The following is a 25,693-nucleotide window of genomic DNA, read 5'->3' on the forward strand; positions in this document are numbered from 1 at the left end:
CAAACGCTCTGCTGATGACGTGTACACTCCACCACCGTTAGCTAGCTAGCTAGCTAGCTTAGCCACCTGTCAGAATAAAGGGGTTATAAATAAAGTAACGCTACAACGCAAGGGGAAACAGCGCTTCAACAAATCACGGAAGATGGAGACGCTTTACCATCAGACAAACAAGTAAGTATGTTTGTCTTCTGTGGAAACTGTGCAGACTCTCAGCTAGCAACAGCAGCAAACTAATATCACAATGGTCGGGTCGTTGGTCACTGAAATCTTTACACAGCTGTTCGTTGGCCTTCGTAAGTGTTCGTCTGGTTGTATTCTGGCATCATGTGTTGGTTCCCATCCACTAATGTTATGTTTTATTCTGGATAAGGCAAATCCAGGAGGTGCAGTCTCTTATGGGACATCTGGAGAAGACGGATCGTCAGTCAGTACACTGTAAGTATGATTTAAGCTATGTGACGGTGACAATCCGCCCTCCCACTGCTCTGTATGAGTGTTGTTATGGTACTAATTATCAGGGCTGATGCCACCACTTCTAGCCAATTTTCCTCTGAATTGTTTCTCAATTTATATTCAGTACAGACTCCTTATTATGGCTGCCTCTCTGATATAATGACAAGAGGGGAGGTGGTGTTTCTCTAGCTGATTGAGCAGGCACCAACCACAGAAAACAATCAGTTCTGGGCCAGGCTGGTGCCAGGACAGGAAGAAGCAGGGGTGGGTGCAGTGACAGAAGCTGGGAGGGCTTCTTCTAGATAATGGTGGGAGCCAGGCAGTAGACCCCCCCCTCCAAATTATGACATCAACATGTGTTTTAACCCAGAGGAGGATGTAGCTTGCTAAGCCTACATGCTTACTAATGAGAGAGGGTCATTTTACTTGACCTGTTACTTTCAAAACAAATCTATTACAATTACCAAGGGTACATTTTTACCTGGTCATTTGGTATGGATCCAAATAGAAAATGTCTTCCTTCCTGTAATTAATTATACCAAATTAATTGTAATTTTTTTTTGTACTGTCTTTCTTTCTCATTATTCAAGTGTTAGAGAATGAACTGCAGACTAGAATCGACCAGATCTTCAATCATTTAGAACGCCTCGAGATCCTGGCCAGCAAGGAACCACCAAACCGCCGCCAGAATGCCAAATTGTGAGTTTGGAGTGAGTCAATTGATGGTGACCCTAAAGCCCCAGAGTTGGCTGTGGTGAGCCATATGTATCGCATAAAGGCACAGGGCAGAAGATGAGACAAGCAGCCCTGTCCTGCCCTGTGGCGATGTGGCTCTATGAAAACAGTTACTCAGAAGCCCCGTCATCACCAGCATTCCTGCTGCATTGGGCAAAGACTCATTTCTGAGCTGGGTAAACAGGCCTCAGGGGACACAGTACACCCCATCCCACATCACTCCTCTGATCCTAGTCAAGCTCTAGTGGGGTGAAGCTAAGGATAGGGGGAGACTGTGAGAGACTGTTTATTCCAAGCGCATGAGATTTGAGGGGAAAGAAGTGTTCTCATTAGCCAGAACAACTACATTTAGAATTACGTATTAGATTTGGTTCAGTGATGCATTGTCATAAAATATTTCAAGGAGGTGAGTGAGAGAATATTTTGCGTTGTTATAAAGAGGTTTTGTCAACTTCATATTAAAGTTGAATCAACAGTTTGACTGTATTCTTTGCTTTCCGTTAGGCGAGTGGACCAGCTTAAGTATGACGTCCAACACCTTCGAACCGCCCTGCAAAATTTCCAGTACCGAAGCTACGCCAGGGAGGCCCAGGAGAGAGAGAGGGAGGAACTAATGAGCCGTACCTTCACGACCAACGTAAGTCTAATATACCGTGTGGGAAGTGAAATGTAAACTGAAAGCAAATACTGTTGCCACCCAGCTTAGGTTGGGCCTAGTGAAGATGGCAATCACTTTATTGGGCATGAATCCAGCATTCAGAGGTCCAAGTCTTCTGATAAAAAGAGGGGTGGTAAAATCGTGATAGTGCTCCGTGAACTTTGACTCTTTTTCTGGTTGAATAATGTGGAATTAAAAAAATAAATAATTGTTTGTTCTTGTTCAAAAGGACGCAGATACCTCCATCCCCATAGATGAGACCCTACAGTTAAACTCCAACTTGCACAACGCACACAGAGGCATGGATGACCTCCTGGGCAGCGGCAGTAGCATTCTCAATGGTCTGAGAGATCAAAGATCTGCGCTAAAGGTGTGTGCATATGATTTAAGATCTAGAAATAAAAATAAAAAAATCTATCTGTAGCAGAGCAGAGGATCTTCAGTTTTTAATAGAGAAAGCAACCAGTATAGAAGGGTAACGGTAAAAAAAACATGTTCCCTGACCCAGTTTCTGGCGTTCACATTGATCACAATAGTCGTATTGTTAGTGTGCATATGCTCAGCTAGAGGGTGAGTCCTTGTTTCCAGGGAGGAGATGGTCTTCCTGGTTTTGCTTCAGGCTTCCTCTTATCAGGGTGTGTCTGTTGATCAGCACTCATAGCCCGGTTGTCTAGCCATGAGAAACTTCTGACGGAGTGGCGCGTCAGGGAGGGTGTTGGCAATCAACTACTCCCAAAATCAGACAAATTAGTCTAGATAATTACAGTGTGTTCATGTCATGCCTGAATTTTCCCAACCATTTGGTGTATTTATGGCTGTTATAGCCTAGCACATGTGATCATATCTGTTTACATGGCATTGTTTCGGCTCTGCACAGGGGACCCATAAGAAGATGCTGGATGTGGCCAACATGCTGGGGCTGTCGAACACAGTGATGAGACTGATAGAAAGGCGAGCAACCCAAGATAAGTTCATCATGATTGGAGGCATGCTGTTGACCTGCATCTTCATGTTCCTGGTAATCAGATACCTGGGCTGACCACCATCCATCCACAACGGCCGTTGTGATCAGTCGTGGACCTTTCTGCAGCACGTTATCCCTCATGATGTGAAAAGTGGCAGAATTGAATTTTTAACATCCGATTTGAATATATTTTTAATAAATTGTGCCAATATAGTTTTTTTTTCCCCCACCATTTAAATTATTTTGAGCACCTGCAAAATGTTAAGGTTGAAGACCTTAATTACATTCAGTATTTTATTCCACTTGAAGCTACAATAGAGCATTGAACTGTATCATAGGTCTGCTGCTTTCCTCAGATGACTACCACAAATCCATAACCTAGTCTTTTTATCAAAACCACTTTATCACTCTTATGACTACCCAAATGGCTTTTTCAAAAATACTTAAACCGATCTTCATACTCGACTTGCTCTTGCCTCCAGTGAAAAGCTATTTGTTTTGTTCCTGAATCTGTCAGTGTTATTCTGCCTTGTTGGTTCTTAAATAGAAATGTACAATGTTTCATTACAACTCAAGAATACACCCTGAAGAATATTTTATTTTGTTTATCACGTACATAACAGCAACATGAATCTGTTCTGAAAGACAATGGAAGCAGCAATTCATTTATCGTTAAATTTATTTTCAATATAAGCTTGGGCCTAGTCTCACTATGTGAGTGATTGAGTTCTATTAATATAATAAAACAGGTTTCATTTCCTTTGTATATCTATCAAATGACTGCTGTTAACAGGAGCAAAGTAGAGTTGAAACTGGGGTGTTAACTCAGCTATGTTTTTTTTTTTTCACTGCTTTCACAGGTCTATTCAAGGCAACTAGGGCACCATCTAGTGTTGGCTGACTGTTCCCAATGAAGTGATGCTGGGGTTTTCATATTTGTGACGGTTGAATGGTTATGTTTACGTGTGAATTTCATTAACCCTATAGATTATCGAAAAACACATGAACTCAAGATTTTATTTGCTAAAACAGTAAGTTTTTAAAAAATACAGAGTTGCTACTGTGAAACAGATCAGTCATTTACCATCCCAGCCCATCTTAACCCAGCTAATTTAGAAACAAACTTAATAAAACGCATACATGTGACCATCTTCCATCCATCTTCTCAATCTGCTTTTTCCAATACCAAACCTCTAGAATGTTAATAGGTTAATCTACAGCAGTTTTATTTACAAAATTACACAAAAGCAGAACACATCCCTTCTTTTGAAGAGCATTTTTGGAAAATAACTTAAAAACAGAAAAATACATTTATTGCAGTATACTACAATCTTATTGTTACATGATGCAAACGCACCATCTTGATGTACAGACTTTCAGTGCAATTTATTCAGGTGCAGCCTCACCACAGGGAACATGAGCTTTGCCTCAGAGCATCAGGGTTGTTAAAACACCTACATCACATTTCCCCTCGCTTATGTGACGATGTCATACCGATTTGGACACCATAGCTGTAATTTCATATGGTCATCATTGATGAGATTCTTCACATTACACACTGATATATGTACAAGTTACTGCAATACAAATTATTTGAGAGCAAGGATCCAATAGAGAGCAAGTAGTCATATAAGAACATAAACAATATCAGTAAATATGAAGTAGTCTGTCTCTGAAGGTTACTTTACAGAGTTGAAGCCGTTTGCCTACCACATACTCCTCCTAACATGATTCAGCTTATAGCTTCAGTCATTACGCCTCTTTGGCTGCCAACATCAGCAAAAACAGAATAATTTTATGTGAAAAAAAATAATTAATCCAGTGGTTTCTCTGATTTATGATTAAAAAACAAATGTGTGGTGTTAATATACCTCAAACTGGAATATAAACCAATGTCTTGAGAAAGTCTCTTTAAATCTACATCCTGTTTTATAAAATTCAGGGCTAAACATGAAAAAATAACTTGCATGAGCCAGAAGAAAATATTAATGTTAATGTTAATTTTATACCCAACACAGGCAGCACCACTTTGTGGCTACACCTTCTGCACTGCATTGGCCAGTAAAAGGAAGTAGTAGTTTGACAGTTTCCTGTCTCACTGCCTGCATGTTGCTGCAAAGACTTCATCTTAAAACCCTGAACCAAGTCGGTTAAGTCTTTTTTCAGTGGTTGGGTGCTGTTACTATACTCCTTCAAGAGCCATGGTTAGGTGGGTGCTGGAGGTCCTGCCCTGAGAAGATTGGGTGTAGCAGTGGGTGGAGTTGGAGAGCTGCCGCTGCAGCAGCCTGTGAGGGCCGGGGTGTGAAAAGTGTGGGGTAGAGGGCGTGTGGTACATGGTGGAGAGCTAAGGGGGTGTGGTGAAGTGCAGAAGCTGGGATAATATGTATAGGCTGACCAGAGAGGAAGGCTGTATGGTGGGCAGGAATCAGCCCAGCATGTCCTAGTGAGTGTCCCAGAGAATGGCCAAGGGAGTGGCCCAAATGAGACAGGGAGATGGGGGTAAAGTGGTGCTGGGGAATGTGGTGTACCTGGGCCAACTGGGCATGTGCATGGTGTGGGTGGTGGGCATGTGCTGGGTGAATGCCCATGGCTGCAGCAGTGGCAGCATGGTGCTGCAGGATGGCGTGTTGCACTGTGGTGATTGATGTGCCGGAGGCCATGGAAGCCATAGACACAGTGGGCTGCTGGATGTGGATCTGTTGCAGGGTTGGGGGAGGGGGAGCTGGGGCCAAGTTGGCAGCTGCCGCAGCAGCTGCTGCAGCTGCCGCAGCAGCAGACGGAAATGTCTTGACCTGCTTGGCCAAAAGCTGCTGCTGGATGTGCTGCTGTGCAGCCTGTTGCAGCTTGCTGTACTTCTCCATCTCCTCTGGTGTGAATGTAATGGGCTGACTCTCTAAAGGAGCCAGTCCATCCTCCTCTGCCTCCATGCCATCTTCCTCCAGGTTGGGTGGTGGGTAAGCAGGGTAGGCATGCATTGGAGGCTGCTGCATGTCTGGCATGAGGGACTCCATCATGGCATTCTGAGAAGGGTCCTGTCCTGATTCACCTTGGTACTGGGGCATCATCATGGAAGGCTCCTGTTCAAACAATGGCCGGGGTTCTTGGTGCACCTGGGATTCTGTAGTGGGATGCTGCGTCTCCTCTTGCATCACCGTGATCTGTGGGGCCTCCTCGACCTTCTGGACAGGTGGAGCTGGAGGTGGTGGCGGCGGGGGGAACTCCCTTATAGGCTCTACCAGGATAACCTCTGCCTCAGAGCACTTCCCTGCGCCTGATTTCTCACCCTCATTGGGTCTGGTTAGGGGAATCATTGGTTTCTTCCCTGCTTGCAGCTTACCAAAAAGCGGCAGCATGGTTTTGTTTCCAAGGGTCGGGGGTAGTTTGGGACCAAAGTATCCCTGTGGTGGGTCCTTAATCTTATTCCCAGATTTTGTTCCTGTGGCAGAATCATCAGAGCTTTTTTTAGACTGAACCTTCTCCAGCAGCTGGCGTGCAGTAAGGGTGTTTTTCTGTTCCCCTGCATCTCGGGACCCCCCTGGCCTCAGAGACTGGGAGCTGGATGAATGGGTGTTGCGGTTAAGGCCTCGAGATGAAGATGAACGTGGAGACTGGGAGCGGTAGATGCAAGAGCGGTTGAAGTCTCTGCGCTGTGCGTCACTGTCAGCTCGAGCCCTGGGGCCTCGTCGCCGAGGAGAGACTTTAGTGGAACTGGAGGAGCGGCTGGCAGAGCTGTGGCTACGGCTGTAGCTGCGCCTCCACGATCTTGCACTGGTGCTGCGGCTCCAGCTACTAGAGCTTCTTGAGCTGCTCCGATGGTGCCGCCGGTGCCTCTTCCTGCGGCTGTAGCTGCGTGAACGCGAGCGGGAGTCTTCTGAGGAGGAAGAGGTGTACTGATGTCTCCTGGATTGTCTTCGTCCTCGGCTTCCCCTACGCTCATACTCGGAGTCTGACGAACGTTTGGAGCGCCTCCGTCTGTGACCCTCTTTGCTGTAGTCGCTGTAGCTGTCTGAGTAGCTGCGGCTACGGTGACTATAGGCGCTGCTGCCTGCTGAGGAGCGCTCAGAACTGCTGGAGTATGAGTGACTACGAGAGGTTTGGCCACGATGGCGCCGACGACTGCTGCCCCGTCTTTCCCCCCGTTTTGAAGAACGGCTGCAGGACCGCCTTGATTCTGCACTATGGTGGCGGCGTTGTTCCCGAGGACTTGACCTGTGATGACGTGAGCGCTGAGTATTAGAGCCCCCTTCTTCTTCACTCTCGCTGCTGGGCGGTCTACCAGGACCAGGACTCTTTTGGGCTGAAGTGGAGCAGGAGGCACTTTGAGGTGCACTGGAGTCAGTCTTTTGTCGCTTGGTGCCACTGTGCTCCTCTGAGGAGTTGACCTTGTCAGTGCCTTTTCCGGCTCCTCCTTCCTCTGCTCCAGACTTGCAAGGTCCTTCCTTAGTAGCACGTTTCCTCTTTCCCGGTTCAACTCCTGTATTTCCCGTAGCTCCTGCCGCTCCAGTTGTCAGCTGAACAGAGGAGGCAACGGCTTTATCTTCTGACTTAGGTTTGGCTTTTTCCTTTTCATCACCTGCTGCCTCATCTTGGTCTGCAGCCTTGTTTTTGCTCTTCTTCCGTTTGTGTTTTTTCTTCTTTTTGGGTTTGTCTTGCGTTACCTCAGTCTCGCCCGCTGCATCTTCTTCTGCTCCCTTGTCTTTTCCTTTGCGTTTTGAGTGCTTTGCAGACTTCTTATGCTTCTTCTTTTTCTTTTTTTTCTTGGCACTGCCAGTTGCAGGCTTTTGCTCATCACCTTCTGGTTGGCCAAGATCTCCCTTACTTATTGGCTTGTCTTTGTCAGTGCTGGTCCCGGGTTTAGCAGTTATATCTACTTCAGCGGTTGATGCAGCCATCTCTTGCCCCTTGCCATCAGACTCTTGACAAGGCTTAGGGGACTTTGCTGCTTTCCCACCACGCACACCTTTGTTGCGGGACAGCTTGAAGTCAAAGTAGAGGGGATTACAGCTATAAGACAAGGAAGGCTGAGCTTTTGTAAATTCGAGGAGCTCAGAGGGCCACTGCAGGGTAGTGCTCTCATCTTTGCTCAGAACTGGAAAGAAGGGACCTGTGGGGATTTTAGGACCCAAGTTGGAATCCACAGTGTCCTGTGTTGTTGTGCTTTCTGCATTTTGTGTAGGGGAGGCAGGAACCAAGGCAGCTGTATCTGCTGCGAATGAAGACACATCCTCCGTCTTCATTTTAGGCGATAGAGGAGTTGGCTCTGGGTCAGGGGATAAAGTGACATTATCTTGTCCTTTTTCAGTCTTGCACTCTGTAACGTCGGGCTCTGTCTGTTCAGAATTATCTTCAACCTTCTCTTCCTGCCCCTCTTCCTCGTCTTCTTCTTTGCCCAGACACTGATCAGTGGCCTTCATAAACAGCAAAAACTGAAAGTGAGGCTTTACCCTGCAGTGCGCTGGAGGTATATAGTGGTAGTACTGAGGCTCCTGTCCAGCATATCCTTCCTCTTTTTTCATCATCATCTTCAGTTTGTTGAGAGTAGAGGCTAGAGAGGCTCCGTCGTCAGGCTGCTGCACCTCTTCTGTTGTTGCCACACTAGTGTTTTCTCCTCCTTCACCTCCTCCTTCACCTCCCTTAGAGCTGTCTGTGCTGCTGCCAGACGTCTCCTCTTGCCCTCCAGCCTTCTCTCCCTCCAGGGTCTCTTCTTCCTCCATAGCCTCCTCTCCATGATCAGCAAACACTGCCGCTGCTGTCTCCAGCTTTACTGGGGCTTTCTTGGCAAAAGAGAAGGACACACTGACTTTGGATGCGCCACTAGGGGTCGGGGAAGAGGAGCTGTTCTTCCCCAGAGAGAAGCTGACGGTTGGACCTGGCTTCGGGGAGGCTTCCCCAGTTTTATCTGCCGGAGATCCTTCCATGACACAGTCTGTCAAGGCAGTGTTTTCAGGTGTCATGTCGCCATCATCTGACTTCTCTCCATCCACAGCCACTGTGGTAGTTTTGAACATGGGCCCACTTCCTGGAGTACTGAAACACAAAAGCATGATAAAGAGTTGTGGGTTAACTGTGCCCACTGAAGAAATACCAGACCCAATTGCAGTGACAGGATAGTCACATGCGTGTTGTTTGTTTAATCATCACAATGGGCCAGACAAGGTCTCAGTATTGTTCAGTATCAGGATTCAATTTTATAAACTAAAAAAATTGTAATTCAAGGAATTATTATAGTAGAGTATTTGACATGTGTCTTCATTTTGAGAAAAATGTCCTCCAGACAAGTCTGAAGTTTAAATTCTATATTTTGGCCTAGTATTGTTAAAATAAAATAATGAATTACATTTATATATTTTTTTAATCAGTGGTGTGTTTGGCATTAACAAGGTGCTAACTACAGATATATTTTGAAATCCAGTCAGCAGAGGGCACTCCAGGAATAAATTCTTACCGGTCCTGTTGTTTCCTCTGCTCAGCCAGCTCATGCAATCGGCGCAGCATCTTTTCTTGCTTCTTTCCACCTTTCCGGGAACGGGATGACACATTACGAGCAAACTCTCTCTGCTTCAGCTCTTTAAGCCTCTGCATTACACAAAGACATTGACAAGACAGGGAGAAACAAAGCACATCAGGATCTATTCTCCTAGAGAAAAAAGACAAGACACTTTTTGACAGAAAAAAAGATCTCCATTAGAAGAAGAAGTACCTGCTTGTGAGCGTGGTCATAAGAGTTAATGTGGTTGTCAAATTCCTGGTGTTTGGTGTACTGTTTGTCACATAGCTCACAATAGAAATTGGCTCTCAGGTCTTCCAGAGCCTTTGCAATAGCTTTCTCCTTTTCCACCTGGTCCTATTGTTGATGGGAAATACAGGAAGGAATGAGTGAATGTCTTTTTAGTGCAGTATCTAGAGTGCTTGGTCTCCTTTTTTTGTTCCACTTTTAGATGTACTACAGCAGTCCCACTTACATATGTTATAGAACCAACACTAATTATCAGAATAACACAAGACTGAAGGGCCCTTACCTTGTATTTTTGCCGCAGTTCTTCTGTGTCCTCCTTCTCCACTTCGAGCACTCTTCTCTTCTCTGTGGCGTCCTCTGCATAGTCCAGCTAAAAGTTCAGACACAGCAGTTACAGCACTCGCAAAATACTCCTGAATCAACGGGAGCAGTCCAAAATTCATCTTATATGCCGTTCATACATTTTCATTACACGTTGTGGACAAGCGGTTATGCTGTTGGCACATATGGGCTACAGAGGCTATGATTGATCTGTGTTGCTTGCGTTTTCTCCTACACGTTTCTGATGATGACAGATTGTTAAGGTCCAACTGAAATCCAAATGAGTCATCCCTTTTTTCCAGGTGGATCTTTAACAGACATTGTGACAAACCATTTAGCTTGGACTGTGACAGAATCATGGTCATGCTATGTCACTGTGTGCTGTGGCATTGAGACTTCAGTGTTAAGGCACCTAACCCATCATGAATCTTTCTCCACTGACCGCTTTACATTTGACACCTATTTACTGTATTTATTTAGGCGAGTGCTCTTCTGGCATCCACCAATGCTGCGGAGCTTTACATGCCTCCAGCTAAAATTTGACACTGTGCTTGGTACTCTGCGGCTCATGTATGGGTTTTTCTGCCATGGAAAAGGATTTGAAGAACGCAATGATTCTTCCAGAGACTGTTTGGAAGTCAGCACTGAGCTCTTAATGACCACTGGTTGGATTACCACGTTCTTCATTTCATACACCTCTCAGCAATGGTTGCAGTAATATAAGGTTAAAGATTACAGTGGTGAGAGCTCAACCAAGAAGTGGTCTTGTCCAATATCAAAACAAGTTCAGAGCAGATATGCCATTGAGGATTCTATCATTTCCTCATTAAAAACAACATATAAACAAATGATGGGGATAAAATAAACAGCATCTTACCTCCATCTCCATCCGTCCCATCCCCATGACATCATATTTGAGGATGATGGGCACAGGGTCGGTGCGTCCTGAGGGAAAAGAGACAGAGAGAGGACTAGGTGAGTTTTTGAGATAAAGATGGAGGGCCAGCTCGGAGACAGCCTGCTTTTAGAGCATAGGGTGCTGGGGTTAGAGAATTTTGCCTTAAAGTGCAAAGAGACCAGAAAGCTACAGTGAACCAAACATCAGCCATTCTCACAGCTTACTGCAGCCACCAAGTATATAGTATTTATCTAACTTTCCTTACGTTTGACCTAGCTGCTGGTTTGCATTTTAAATGAGTCAAATTAGCTGCAATCATTGTTTTGAATGAAGTCAGGGCAACAGGGTTGTTCAGCAATATGTCTTACTAGAAAGATAAAGCTCACTAGAAACAAGACTGTCAGCCTTAAGCCAATCTATTTCCATATCTTTCCAGTGTAGTTGTGCAACCCACCACCCCTCCTCCACCCGCTCATTGCTGCAGTCCTGTTAAACCAGATTGCCAAGTTTATCAAGGACGCTACAGCTTGAGGGACTGTTTGGCGTTGGTGTGTGTGTGTGTGTGTGTGTGTGTGTGTGTGTGTGTGTGTGTGTGTGTGTGTGTGTATGTGAGAAGGGAGTTGCAACAGGTCTGCGCAGCTGCTGCCGATGCTTACTGTGCGCCACTGCGACATCCTCCATGAGGAGAACAAAGCCTCCCAATATTATCTAAGGCCTATTACATCATCTCTTTCTGAACTGTTTGCAGGCAGGTTGACCCTTGCAAGCCCCTTCTACTGTACTAAAGTCCAAATGTGTTCCCCTGTCACAGGCCCCCTTTCTCATCATGAAGATTATTTCTTTCCTCTGTCTACTTAAGCTACGTTATGAAAGCTGTGAAAAGAGCTAGATCGGAAGGAAATTAACTGTAGACAAATAAACAAACCAAAGACAACCAAAAAACAGAATGAAACATTAAAGATATAAAATATATAAAAATCAAAACTACTTTGGAGATTGACACAGAATTGCTTAATCCACTTATAATCAGCCAAACAAAGCAGAGAGAAAGACAGAGTAAAATTAAAAAAGGACACAAGCACTGAACTACAGCAGAGTGACGTCACAGGCCAGGTATCGCCATGGTGACAGTGCAAGGGATGGGGATACTTACCTGGTAAAACATGGGTATGGGTAGGGGAAGAAGGAAGGGGAGGACAGACAGACAGATAGACAGGGGAATCTCAAAACAAAAGGCATAAAAAGAATTTGGACTAGTTCTGCTGCTCCTGTTGCCAGCCAGATACAATAATCAATCTTACTGATAGTGATTATCAATTCAGTTTGGTTTCAGTTTTTTTCCTCCCACATATTCAAGTTAGTTTTTTGCATTAATCGATTTACTATGTATACCATTGGGCATATGGAATATCTACAAGCATTGGGCTTGCAAATGTACAATAAAAGTTGAATTGCTGTGACGCCTGCGCCAAGTAAGGCCAGTTAAAATGAAGGGTTTTCTCTATTACATAGAAAAACCAGAAGGCCAATACCATACGTTTCCCACTGGCTTGCCAAACGTTTGAGCCAAAAAGAGCCCAAAGACAAGATGTATAATGTACTAAATACTACTGCATTGAACTATGAATTTATTACTTTAAATGGAGCCATTTCCTGGCACATTCTTACTTTCCTGGAGAGAGGTAGGAAGGTAGGAACATTATTTAATGTTAATATCTGTGCTTTCCTTGAATAATTTAGTCATCACAGCCCAATGACATATTCATTCTGAAATCATAGATGCATGAGCATTGTAACATATAATGGCCTGCCTGGATTCTCAGTCCCACTGCAGTGTCTGGGTGGGTGTTTAGCTGAAAACATTACTCTGATTGCATAATTGTGGAAGCCTTATTCCAGTGAGGACGTGAGAGGAGAGGACTGATTATGTGATATCTAGATCACAAGACTATCTACTGATAGAAGTGTGTTCACAGTCCAAAAAAGTGGTTGGTCTGTTCGTCAGCCACTGCAGTGGTCTGTCTGAATGGAGTCACAAGCCAGGCCTAGAATTAAAGATTAATGAACAATTACAGACATCCCAAACTATCACCAATCTTTAAACACAGTGACAATACTTCCACGTTACCCATTCAAGTGGAAAATAAAGGGACTAGACAAAAACAATGTGCATCTAAATCACAGGGTGTGAATCACAAGGTTTAAAAAAAAAACTGAAAACAAACGAAATGACAATGTTCTAAGAGTAATACATATGCATGATAATATACAAGCAGCAGAATGAGGACTAATAGAGAGAATTGAAAGCCTATGTAGCATTGGTGCTCTGATGAGAGGAAAACAAAACAAATGGGAGAAATTAAAACAAAATAAATAAAACAATTCGATTGGGGGATAAAATAACATTTACCACTAAGTTTACCATCAGCACAACATGGGCAGGATCAAATCGCTGTAAAAAAGAAACACCAATTGGTTAAGCAGGAAGATTGAGGCACACAGAGAAGGGATTGTGGGGTTAGGAGTGTGGTTGTGTGGTTTAGGGGGGGGTTTATTACCAGAGGGGCTTCAGTGTGTGTCCACCCCCCCAAAATCATCCCTTCACTCAGGGCTAGGTGCTTACAGGGATTTCCTCTCACCACTCTCCCAAGTCCCCAGGCCCCTAGCCTGGTGTCATCTTGCAATCTCAACCAGAATATGTCCCAAAGGTACCAAACTACAACCCCTTATAAAGTAAGTCCTGTATCCCTGCATCAGTAAAAACTTTATTTTTTTACCTTCACTGAAAATAAATTAGAAAGCCCATCAGAAGTAGTTTTGAAGGAGCTGTAATAGGTGAGGGAATAATTCAAAAATAGCTGAGTCTGACAGCATATTAACTCTGACAGGTAAAGGAAAGTTGTGAAGCAAAAGTAACATCTACTTTTGAAGTGTCTGATACAGGGAAATGTTTGTGCCTTACAAAAAAAACATGGTCAAATATCTGGTCTGAGATGATAGATGCCTCTAGGGACGACCACCATTTTCCCCCTTTGAGCTTTTTGCCTCGCAGACGCTTGTCAGCCCAGTTAGCAAATCTCCCTGAGATTTTTTCATTTCCTCGCTAGCCATCAGCGAGCAAGCTTGTTTTTGTATGTGCTTAACCCCAGAACGAGTGAACACATGACACACATAAAAAATACCTGAGGAAAGAGCCGGCAAGGCTTTGAGCAGTGCTTAGAGTGAAGTCTGCATTGCTATGTCGCAGCAGTTTTACCATAGTAGACTTAAAAAATTTGAACTGTGCACCTGTCGGGAGTGTAACATTTCACTTCTTTACTTGAAAGTAGTAGTTCAGTGTGTTACCTCCAACACTGCTTAAAGCCCCAGGTGAGTGTGACAGTTTGAGGCAAGCAGGAGTGCACCTCTGGGACAATCATGCTGTGCAGGAGGGGCGAAGAAACAGGGGGAGGACGGGTGCGTGTAACCATGGGGACAGAGACATTCGAGGTGTAGAGGCATTCGAGGTGTAGAAGGGTGGTGAGACATTCCCTGTAAGTTGACTCTATGGCCCGGTCAGTAACAGACACATACACATCTCAGTCCCACATAATGACCACACACACAAGTTTCACAGGTTTGGAGGTAGAAACAGGCAAACAAGCAGAGGGGGGGGAAACTCGCTACTCTGCAAGCCATTCAAAGTCTGAGCCGTAATTACAGCCAATCAGATACCCGACAGCAGCAACAGAAACTCAAAGAAGAAAAAAAAAAAAATCTAACATCGTAGAGATGATGATTCTAAGGGGTGTGATGGAATCATGGCTTTCTAAATCTACCTTGATTTAAAATGGACTTTTGTTCTTTGTTCAAATAGAAGCGCTTTACTCTTTGTGCAGATTGAAATAAAAGGTTTAGTGATTATGAAGCAAAGAGGAGGAAGCTGACAGAGGCCATTAGCCTACGGTACACTGTAAAAGGGGTGTTACATTGAGGTCAACCTCAGAGTGGGAGAAAGAAAACACACCCACACACACACATACTGACATACAGAGGGAATCCAACAAACCTTACCTAAAAAGGGGCAAAAAGGACAAAAGAAGAATAAGAACAAAGTCAATACAGTGAAAAACTTAAAAAGGGGACACAATGCTTTCACGTCAAATTCCATAAACCTTCTCTGGAGAGGAAGATTATGATTATCCAGCAAAACTTCAATGTGATGCAAGGGTGCAATTGTGTTGTGAGCCTACTCCTAAGTGCATTAAGCAAATCTGAACAGAGATAGTGGGCTCCAACAGTGGGCCATTCATTCCTTAACAACTGCACACACTTTGCCGCAGTCTCATCTGCCCACAAAGCAGGATGCTTACATAACCACACATCAGTGGTGCCAGCAGCAGAAACAAGAGCAGAGTTGACCCCTGCAACTTGTTCTCTCCTCCAAACAAAGTACACATCCTTATCACATCAAACGGACTGCTTTTCAGCTGTTCAAGGCCAGATGGAAATAAACAATGATGCACACCAAACACTGAGCGTTTATACTATTTCTTTTTAAATGTAGGCTACTTGCTACAGGCAGAGAGGGCAAAAGAATGAAATCAATGCGCATAATTGTGCCGATCTGAATTAAAGTTGGGGCAATTTTCCATTTGCTAGGCTGAGGAAATACAACTACAGTGCAGATAAAATGGCTCATACAATTATCAAGTGCGGACTTGAATTCAAATAATTGTAAACTAGTGTCTTTCTGCAACTCGCGATGCGCATAAGCCTCTGCCTGATGTCGCTGCGCCGTTTTGATGCGGTTCTACAGGGAGAAGCCTCCCTCTGCTGGCACGCTGGAGACAGGTTTTTTTTTTTTCCCCACGCATGCTATCTGTGCCAGTTTGATCCACTTTGGATAGATTTTACCGTAATCCCAATAAGAACCTTGCAGGCTGTTGAGAAAGTCAAGCCTCTGTAACCGTGCAGAGCTGTCATCATATATGGCATCTTGATGTGCTCCTGTGGCATTAACATTAATGAGAGGGGCTGTAGCTGGTGCCGACTCATCCTCGCTGGCATATCCTTGGCTTCATTTACGTTAGACTGGACACTGCTTGGTGTTGTTAAGTAATTCACAATATTTCCGTTTTGCCAGGGCTTGGGCTTTGACTTTCACGCTTGCTTGTCGCCATTTGTTGTAAATCTACAGTATGCTTCTGCATTCAATCAAGAGCGAGAACCTGTAGTTTTTCCTTCGCATATGCTATAGTCATTTCTAAATTAAATAAAACGAAAGACATGAAAATCACTGTAGCCTATTTAAACACAATTCAAATTGTGTTATTTCCACCGGTCATTCTGACCGGAGACAATTAGAATTTTCAGTCCTCATTTATTTTCGGTCAATGACTTTTTCTTTATTTTTAAAAATATATATATATATATATATATATATATATATATATATATATATTATATATATATATTATAATATATATATATATATATTATATATATATATATATATATTATATATATATATATATATATATATATATATATATATATATATATATATATATTATATATACACACACATTTTTTAGGGCTGTCAAAATAACGTGTTAATTTCGATTAAGTAATCTGAGAAAAAATAACGCAGATTAATCCATTCCATATTGACGTTTGACCCGGAGCTGTTCTAGCCACCATTCGACTTTAAAATGAAGGAGGGAGAAGAGAATGTTCTGCCTGGATCAATAATTGGAACATTTACTTGTAAAAATCTTCTTCCTGCCAACCCTGGCTACCGAAATCTGGTGCCACTGATATGTCTGCGCTTCTCTCTGAAGACGATACAGGTAACACAAACACCGCTGCACGTGACGCTAGTTAACACTACACTCGACAGCAGCTAACGTTAGCCTACCGCTAGCTAGTAGCTGGATTAAACACGGTTAAAATGCTGACAGCTAACGCTAAACGGTGTAAAGTTTGACTGTTTTACTGTAGAGGATTCAACACCGGTATGTAACAATCTGCAGCTGCCGTCGGAGAAACAGCACAGACGGTGCGTTCAATGAAACTGGTAAACTACAGCCTCGTGGTGCATTTGAAGTTATTGTAAATTTCCTTTACCATCTGGTGGTTGTTTTTGTCGTTCAACAGCAATTTACTAGTGAAATAAGTTTCTGTTATTCATTATTATTAAATCATTTAATTTTGACCATATGGCCTTAGCAATAAACAAGCCGTTCTTTAATGTCACCGACTGTTTAGTATCCTTTTTTTTTTTTTTTTACTTCCTTAAAAAGTATCGGTTCAGGCACCGTTAATTATGCATGCGATTAATTTTGATTAATTAATCACAGGAGTATGTAATTAATTAGATTAAATTTTTTAATCGATTGACAGCCCTAATTTTATTTATTTGATTCTAAATGGTTCTATTATTTCTTCTTCTTACTCCTCCTCTTTTGATCAGCAAACAAAATCAAGCATCACAGCCATCATCTGGTAAACCACTGTTTTGACAACACCTGCCCCGAATAAGCACGTATACACTACACACACACACATATACACAACTGAAAATCTCATAACCTGAACCATAAACACAAGGAAGACATGGACTTTTCAATAATCTAACTATGCTGCCTACAAATCGAATTAAGCAGCACAAGCCAACGCAGATAACTTCTGTCTTTTGATTTACATAGTGAATTTAAGAAACTTACTTACTCATTTTCCTAGCTCTGCATGGGCCCCTATATGTCTATGTCTAAGACTGTAACTTGTCTTTAGTTTGGGCGTGTGCTGCAGACATGTTTCTCATTCAAATTCTGATATTGAGCATCTTACTGCTGGGTTTACAGGGAGAGCAATGCACTCAAGCAAATGTTGCAATTGAGCAACAAAGAGAAATGAAGTGAATGAAAATGACTGCATGAGAGTTATAGAAATTTAAGATTTGAGTAGGGATGCACCGAAATGAAAGTTCTTGACCGAAGCCGAATAAAATGAAAAACTTGGCCGAAGCTTAATAACCGAAAGCAGTTTTTCCATTTATTTTGCCAATTTCTCATCATTGCATGAATTAGTCAAAATGTACTTTTTAATGTTGTCTTGCTTTTCAAAGAAAAAAAATCAATTACAAAACTACAATTTCAAAATATGTATTAAACATGTTAACATTCCAGCAGACACTATACTGATTGACGTCAGTGAGTGTGTGGACAAGGTGTATGGTGCGTGGATTGAGAGTAGAGCAGGATACGAGTGCTTCAATGTAAGGGAAAGGTGTAAGTTAACAATTAAACAACAAGCTTCTCAACACACGGTGGCTGGTGGCAACTGTTGTTAATACTGCCGCTTCTCGACCCCGGTCTGGACGATGACATGCAGTGTCTCTCGCTGTCAATCCTTGTGCATGGAGCAGACGAGTATCTAGGATCGGAATCATTAAATATTGTGCTTCCACACTGCCAACGTGTTTGCTGCATTTATAAAGCGTGCGCGCCTCTCACTCTACGCTGGTTAATATTTGATCGCGTCATTAAAAACGTAATTGTTTGGTCAAATTTATTCAGCCTTTTCACTTATTCGGCCGAGCACGAAAGTAAACTTTTTTTTTTGCCATTTTTGGCCAAATAATTTTGGTGGACAGACATTCGGTGCATCCCTAGATCTGAGGTTAAAATGGTATGGACTGAGGATAGAAAAAGAACACAATGGAGGAGGTAGACAAAACTAAATGTAAACGTATGTGGAAAAACAAGCTCCATTCTTAGCTAACTGCAAGGACTCATTGGAAAAGAGAGAGCGTAAAGATACTGATGAAAGAGGATGAAGAGACAGGACAATGCTCAGTGGAAACATGCCAGGGCTCTGCACCACTGCCTCTGAGCCAATGAGACTATGAGCATAGTGGGGGTTGAGCTAATGAGGTGCTGACGTTAGCCAAGACCCACACACTCAGCTCTGTTCAGCCTGCTCCCACTTACAGCAAGTCAATATCAACTGGGCCATACAATTACAGATGTCTCCAGAAAGTAAACCTCTTTAATGCATCTTTCTGGTTGAAAGCTTTCTACTTCTGACAGAGTTACATCATTGTGCTTACAGAGCATTTTACAGGTACCACTTTCAAAGCAATCTAAAGATACGACATCCATGATTTTAAATAAAAGAGAAACGTCTAGTGTACATATGTTGATAAAAGTAAATGTTATACAGACTAAAGAGATTGGACAGACATCGCAAGTCTAGTAAAACCTTAAAACACAATCAAGACTCAAATTCAGACTGTCTAGGGTACCTTTGTTCTGGATTAGGTCCAATGTCTTTGCCACAGGGGCCTGTTCTGTAATTGCAAATACAGCTGGCCCAGACAAGGCCCAAAAAAGGTCTTGTACATTGCCTGTTAATTCAAGTGCTTTGCATTCCTGCAAAGACAGCCATGTTGGATAGAGTTCTGGCTAACACGTTTGCTGGTTTGCATTTCCAAAGTCAACCATGTGCTCTTCATTATGACTTTTGCGACACTGCCCCAAAACGACTCATGTCTTAGAAGAGAAGCAACTTTTAGCTCCTGTAACCAAGATATAAACCTGGCAAAGAAATGACTGGCAAAGTTTTACCAGGGGTTCAAAGTAAGATCTGGAAAAGTGCATCAGCAATCCATAAGTATATATACTGTAAACACTTTTTCTAAAGCTGGCTAAAATGGCTGCATTGCTGTAAACTAAATGCATAATTGAAAGAAACACTACAATCTCCCAACCCCCAGGATCCCTGACCTCAGTCTTAATCCTTTACAAGGCCCCGGAAACATTCTCCTCCCTCTTCAAGTTCGAGGAAACAGCAGCAAGAGAGCAACAGGAACAAATGGAATGACGTTTGTTTACATAAAAAAAATAATTTTACCCAGCAATAGACACAAAGGGATAGATTAGAGAAAGGAGAAAAGAAAATGTACTGATACAAAAAAAAAAAACCTGGTGAGGGGAAAGAAAATGACAGAGGGTGATGGCTCAGTACCACCAGCATACATTTAACATAGGTGTACAGAAGAGTGAGTCCTTACCCTGCATGGTTTTGCCAAGACCTTGCCCCAACTTCCAGCCATGTTTCTGAAGCAGCCGGTGCCCGATGTTATCCTAGCAGAGAACAGAGGAGAAAAAAACCAAAAATATTCCAATAATAAGAGAAGCTTTTTCCCGTTGGGTACTGGTCAGAAACAAACAAAAACAAAATAAAACACTCAGATCACGCTATCATCATCAGCACAACCACCACCACCATTATTATCGTCATCCACATCACCTACAGCGTGTACTATCAGTGTCTTCCAGCGCAAGGAGTGGTAAGGGGGGGTTGGGGGATAGAGAGTGTGAGACTGAGAGGAAGGGTAGGTTTTCCACTATGATGAATACATCAGGCTATGTGTAGCCTGTAAACTACAGGATACCCTCTACAGTAGGAGTGCAGTTTCTAAGGCAAAGAAATTGGGCATGAGCATTTTTTTGGGATGATAAAGATAACACATCAAGTCACATCCACTAACTGAGAAGTTAAGAGGAGTGGGAGGAAGGAGGGGGCAATATATGTATCACACACGCATACATATATGAACCACCACAGAGCAAGATCTTAGTACACAAAAAAGTGACACAGAACAGGTATGGAAATCTTGCATTAACAAAACGAAGACCAGAAAGTCCAAGCTTGCTGTGATTTCGTAACCATGACAAGGGGAGCACCATGAAACATATGCAGCTGTCACAAAAAAAATATAGCAAGAGGAAGAGACAGAAGTGGAGCTAGGGGGCCTTGGATTACCATTACAAGGCCCAGGGTGGACAGAATATGCACAGGGATATGTGGGTGTGCAGGTGAAGAGAGGGAGACATTGTGTGCATGTAGCCCCATTAGATATACTAGAAATAGCTATTGTGCATGTTTTTGAACACCTTCAGCATCTCTAGTCGGTCATCATGTGAACAATTTTAAACCATTATTAGATACAAATGGATGCCTCTAATTTGATCATCCATAGATATCATTACAATTCATATATTATATAAAAACATACTTGGCAGCTTTACCAAACTGCAAAGTAGTTTTTAGCTAGCATAAGATAAAATAACTGCAGTGAGGTAATCCACTTTAAAGTATTAATTTTCTGCTTTTCTTTTAATAGTAATAGTTACTATGGCAATATATACAAACACGGCACATGTGGACAAGATCAGGCAAACTGATTACGAATCAAAGAGGCAAGAGAGGAGTGCGAGAACATACACAACAGGAATTCATAGCACACTCTGGGGCCAAATGTGCATGTCTGAGACCGTTATATCACTAGTATGGGTCAGCAAGAAAACAAAAACATTAAGTGAAATGCAAGACTCTCCCACCACTACACACTACAGTACATCCTCAAGCACAAATAAACAGGAACAATGAGATTTCTGAGTGTTTTTCTGTTGTGATTATAACTATTCCAAGCTTGTCTAACATTCACCAGAGTGCTGCATTCTACCAAAACAACATACAAACCAAACAAAAAGGATATTTATAATCACAAAGAGATTGACATCAACTTTCACAATCAGAAAGTGAAGGGGTTGGAACAAAACAGCATGCAGCTTTTTGTTAAAGAGTTTTAACAAAAAGGATCGTCGGTGTTAGTAGCGCACTGTGAATGGTACACATACAAAGGGGTGGGGCAGTGGGGTGGAGGGCGGGTTAACAAAACTCCAACTGTGTTAGTCTTGGGTGGATCAGGCACAGAGAGGAAGGTTGATGGCTCAACAGGGCTCAATTAGTTCTCTTTGACAAAAGAGGAGGTTCGGGGGGCAGAACAGAGCAGGCTGAGCCATGGTGTAGGTGAGTTTCTGAGGTGGTGGAAGTGAGCTGGGCTTGAATAGATTAGTGCATGTGAAGGGGAGTGGTAGTCAAACACACAGCACACACTGCATCTCCGCCCACAAGGTCACATTTGGGATACATTTGGCATAATCTTTTTGTCAACCACTGTTGGTATTTCAGAGCAAACTGTTGCCTTCCTTTGCCCTATTTTTCTGGAAAATTAAAGTATGTCAGTTGTAAAAATTCTACCACCATGAAGACTAGGATAAATATATCTAAAACATCTGGCTGATGTTTGCCTCCCAACTGACTGGCTAAACTACTTCACTTCCCGTTTCTGTTGAGATAAAAGGAATCTGTGCTAGGCCTCTCATGGTTGCAAGAAGATGGCCTGCCTGTATCAACTCATAACTGGGACATTAAATACTACATTAACATCCTATCACTGTGTATAAGATGTCCCTGCCTGGAAGTTCCTGGACATGTCACAGAATAAGAGGCTGTATGGCTGATTGTGTGTGGTGCCTCCTGCCAGGTGGACAACATGTCCCCAGACTTCATTGTGTAGGAAAACACTGCAGAATTTGCTGCAGTGAATGCCTCCCCTCCCACCGTCATTGGATATACTTCTGTCCCTTACTGCAGTATTATGGTGCAACACTCTACACAAACATTTATATTGACTTGGAGGACTGGCTCATCTGTAAGGCTCGGAGCAAGGAGGAAATTAATATGCACCCTAAACTAGGCGCCTGAGAAATACTCTTGCTCAGCCTCTACACAATTTCTGTTGGCTGATTTGTTTATTTTTCCATCACAAAAGTCAGCAAAGTCTGACCAAGGGGCTGTATAATGAAATGATCTGAAAGCTTAAAGAACATAAGCCCTACATGTTTCCTCTTACAAAGCTTACGATTTTTATCTTAGTGAGATTAAAGAAATATTAAAAAGAAGGGCAGGTTGGATGAGGCACCAGTTGCAACTGCTGACACTAATAAAGAGATTATTTCAAAATGGGCTCAGCAAAGGTTAAAGGGCTGAGATGAGGCGCAGACTGCGTGTTGAACAACAGATGAGTGCACCAAAAGAATAGACAGACAGACGGATGAAAGCAACGACGGCGAGTCCAACAGCAGTGCAAGTGGAGTGAAGGCATTTCCATACGAACCTGGCTTTAAAATACTGGGCTGTCAAAAAAACAGTCACACGTGACACAACGTAAGAAACCAGCCAAACGCTTTCAACTGCAATTCTTCTAACTTCTCTAAGGTCTTAAAAATGCAAATCTCTCTCTGCTTTTAAACAAACATAATACTTTATACAAACAGAAAAGGTAGGCATGTCAATAAATCCAACAACTGACTGTTAATACAGGAGAGAAAAATAGAAAAATGTTATCCAAACAAAAGAGATCTACAATAGGGGGTGTTTTTAAAACTGTGCACTGTGCCGTCATTGGCACAGTGCATGGCAAAAGATATGGGTAAGGGAAGTGATATGCAGGGGACCCCACCTAGAGACCTCAGAGTATTTAGGAATCTTATTGCTTCAGTCTATGCAGCCATTTATGTGTGTACAGCATTGTCGTGTTTGTGTGTCCCTGTCTGGGTAAAATAAATTGCTCCTGTTCAGATTACCTAGGAGGACGTAACATGAAAAAGGCATATCAATCCACAGAAGTGACTAAACTTAAATAAACCCAAACCACATATTTTATGTAATTTTATTTGGTTGAACACTCTCAAAAACAGAGATTTTACACTTTCTGAAAAGAAAACCGACAGGCTTCTTAGGGATCTGTCTTGCAAAAAGTGGGCTGCTGCAGTAACTCATCATACTCTGCCGTGTCCCTGAGGTCTTTCGGCAAGTGTTGGTGGAGGACAGGGCCTGCTGTCTGTGGCTTCTCATAAACTCTTGCAGCTCCCATGTGTAAGATGCTCTGTACATTCCTGGTCAGTCTTAGCTATTGCAGGTGTGACTAAATAGAAAAAACTGTCTCAGTTATCAAGAGCCAAACACTTAAAAGGAACACGGCGACTTATTGGGACTTTAGCTTATTCACCGTAACCCCCAGAGTAAGACGAGTCGATACATACCCTTCTCGTGTCCGTGCGTGTTGTAACGCTGTCTGACAGTTCCACCGGTAGCTTAGCCTAGCACAGAACCTGCAGGTAACTGGTTCCAACTAGCCTACTGCGCCGAATAAGTGACAAAATAACACCAACATGTTCCTATTTACACGTTGTGATGATGTTCTGAGAATATAGATCCCAGTTTGTTTACGGTTAGAAGATGGCTGTGTCTCATGTTACGTTGTTTTTTGTACATGTTGTGACTCTACAAATCACAACATGAAAATAGGAACATGTTGGCGTTATTTTGTCACTTATTCGGAGCAGTAGGCTAGTTGGAACCAGTTACCTGCAGGTTTTGTGCTAGGCTAAGCTACCGTCAGTTACAACACGCACGGACACGAGAAGGGTATGCATCGACTTGTCTTACTCTGGGGGTTACGGTGAATAAGCTAAAGTCACAATAAGTCGCTGTGTTCCTTTAAGGCTCCTACTTCCCAGTAAATGGTGGTGTGGATGTGTCAGATTGAACGTGAGGGGATTAAAGATTTCCTTAGCTAAGTGATGGGGGGTAAATGACAGAAGCAGAGTCCAATTAATATAAATGTTTAAATATTATTTAAAAATACATACTTACCTCATAATTCTGAAGGCCCAATTCATCAACTGGAAGTTTATCATAGTGCAGTTAAGTTAAAAACACTGAAGGCCAAAGTTAAAAGGGGTCTCCAACATCTTTAAACAGACACTGTAACACCCATTGAGTTTGAAGTAAAGTGGTTTTTTTTTATTGTTTTTCTCCACTCTTACTCCATTGCTGACTTTAAAAAGAACATTTGGAGGGCCTCAGCAATTACTATGAACCCATCACCCCTGCTGCTCACTGGATTAAGACTGGTGCAAAATAGAGAGCTTTCAGTGTTGTAAAAGAATGTGGGTCAGGATATTAAAAAGGAGTGTTTTTGACCCTTTCCTGTGTTCCTCTTCCCACCTAAGGTGATAGAAGTCAACAGTTATAAACAGCTGTGTCAAATCATGTCTGGCTATAATGCAAAAGGCTACACACTCAGTAACAGCTGATACACTAATACCCAACAATAATACCTAAAATGTCCCCTATCTATGGCACTTAATTTGACCAAGGACCCCAGTAAGAGATAATTAGTAATGACTACAACTTGATTAAAAGAAATACAAACGTTTTACTAAAACAAATCTTCCTGTGGCCTGTATATATGAGTTTCTTTGATTTCTGGTATGTATGTGTGGTTTCTGTGGCTCTGAGGCTGCCCGCTGCATATCGCTCTTGGACAAGGTCAGGAAGGGGAGGGGGGTAGGTTGGAGGGAGTGGAAGGGGCAGAGGACGTGGAAGGGATGAGTCTGGGAGGAAAATTGTAGTAGTGATTAGGACAGAGTGTTGAGATAAAATAGTACTGAATGCTACCAAGTTAACACATGCAATGCAAAAACAATGTTAGAGAGAAAGATCAAAGGGGAAAGACAGAAAGAGTAAAAAGATCCCAATAAAGTACCACAGACCTCTAGCTGCCTATAGATCACACACAACAAATGGCAGGGGAGGGGCTCCGAGAAGCTAGGCCGAAGCATTCACCAACAGATCTCAGATGTAACACTTGTGGCCAACTGCCAGAAGTTTGCACTACGAAGGCCTATGTAGTGTACCTAACAACATGGTCACATACTGTGTGTCAGTCATACATACTGTATGTGTTTTAACATTTAATGTAACATTTTAGTTATCCCTCTAAGTGCACTGTAAATCATACCTGGATGTCTTTTTTTTTTTTTTAGGCTAAGTAGGTGTAGATACATTTCTCCTCGTCCGCTGTGAGGCATTTGGCTAGTATGTTGTAGGATGTACATGTTGCCTTTGAAACAGGAAATGCGTCACTATGAAAACGCACCTGATGTCACCAAATCATCTAAAATATTCTTTAGGATTAACGTTTTGCTTGGTGGCAAACTTTCATGTTTACTTGCCTGTGGATAAAAA

General features: G+C 42.7%; 2 protein-coding genes across 8 annotated transcripts in view; one reads left to right on the forward strand and one right to left on the reverse strand.

Annotated features, from left to right (window-relative positions):
* The first annotated feature begins 1 nt into the window (after position 1).
* On the forward strand, positions 2 to 3,576 carry gosr2 (golgi SNAP receptor complex member 2). Its single transcript, XM_078270016.1, has 6 exons — positions 2 to 171; positions 371 to 435; positions 1,044 to 1,152; positions 1,693 to 1,825; positions 2,076 to 2,216; positions 2,724 to 3,576. The coding sequence occupies exons 1-6, from the start codon at positions 143 to 145 to the stop codon at positions 2,883 to 2,885; spliced, it is 639 nt and encodes a 212-aa protein (XP_078126142.1). The 5' UTR covers positions 2 to 142; the 3' UTR covers positions 2,886 to 3,576.
* Positions 3,577 to 3,813: 237 nt separating this feature from the next.
* Positions 3,814 to 25,693, reverse strand: part of gpatch8 (G patch domain containing 8) — a 29,444-nt gene continuing 7,564 nt past the window's right edge. For 2 of the 7 annotated variants that reach the window (XM_078270011.1, XM_078270010.1), the window contains 7 exons: positions 22,776 to 22,794; positions 19,821 to 19,893; positions 10,745 to 10,812; positions 9,830 to 9,916; positions 9,511 to 9,654; positions 9,256 to 9,386; positions 3,814 to 8,837 (listed from right to left, as the gene is read on the reverse strand). In XM_078270011.1, coding sequence (XP_078126137.1) covers positions 5,003 to 8,837; positions 9,256 to 9,386; positions 9,511 to 9,654; positions 9,830 to 9,916; positions 10,745 to 10,812; positions 19,821 to 19,827 — 4,272 coding nt within the window. In that variant the 5' untranslated portion in view covers positions 19,828 to 19,893; positions 22,776 to 22,794 and the 3' untranslated portion in view covers positions 3,814 to 5,002. Of the gene's footprint in view, positions 8,838 to 9,255; positions 9,387 to 9,510; positions 9,655 to 9,829; positions 9,917 to 10,744; positions 10,813 to 13,175; positions 13,218 to 19,820; positions 21,590 to 22,775; positions 22,795 to 25,693 lie in introns of those variants that run through there. The other 5 variants (XM_078270009.1, XM_078270006.1, XM_078270014.1 and 2 more) reach the window with 4 other exon arrangements.

The sequence above is a fragment of the Sander vitreus genome, chromosome 15, assembly GCF_031162955.1.
Source record: "Sander vitreus isolate 19-12246 chromosome 15, sanVit1, whole genome shotgun sequence".
In the NCBI taxonomy this organism is placed as follows: domain Eukaryota; kingdom Metazoa; phylum Chordata; class Actinopteri; order Perciformes; family Percidae; genus Sander; species Sander vitreus.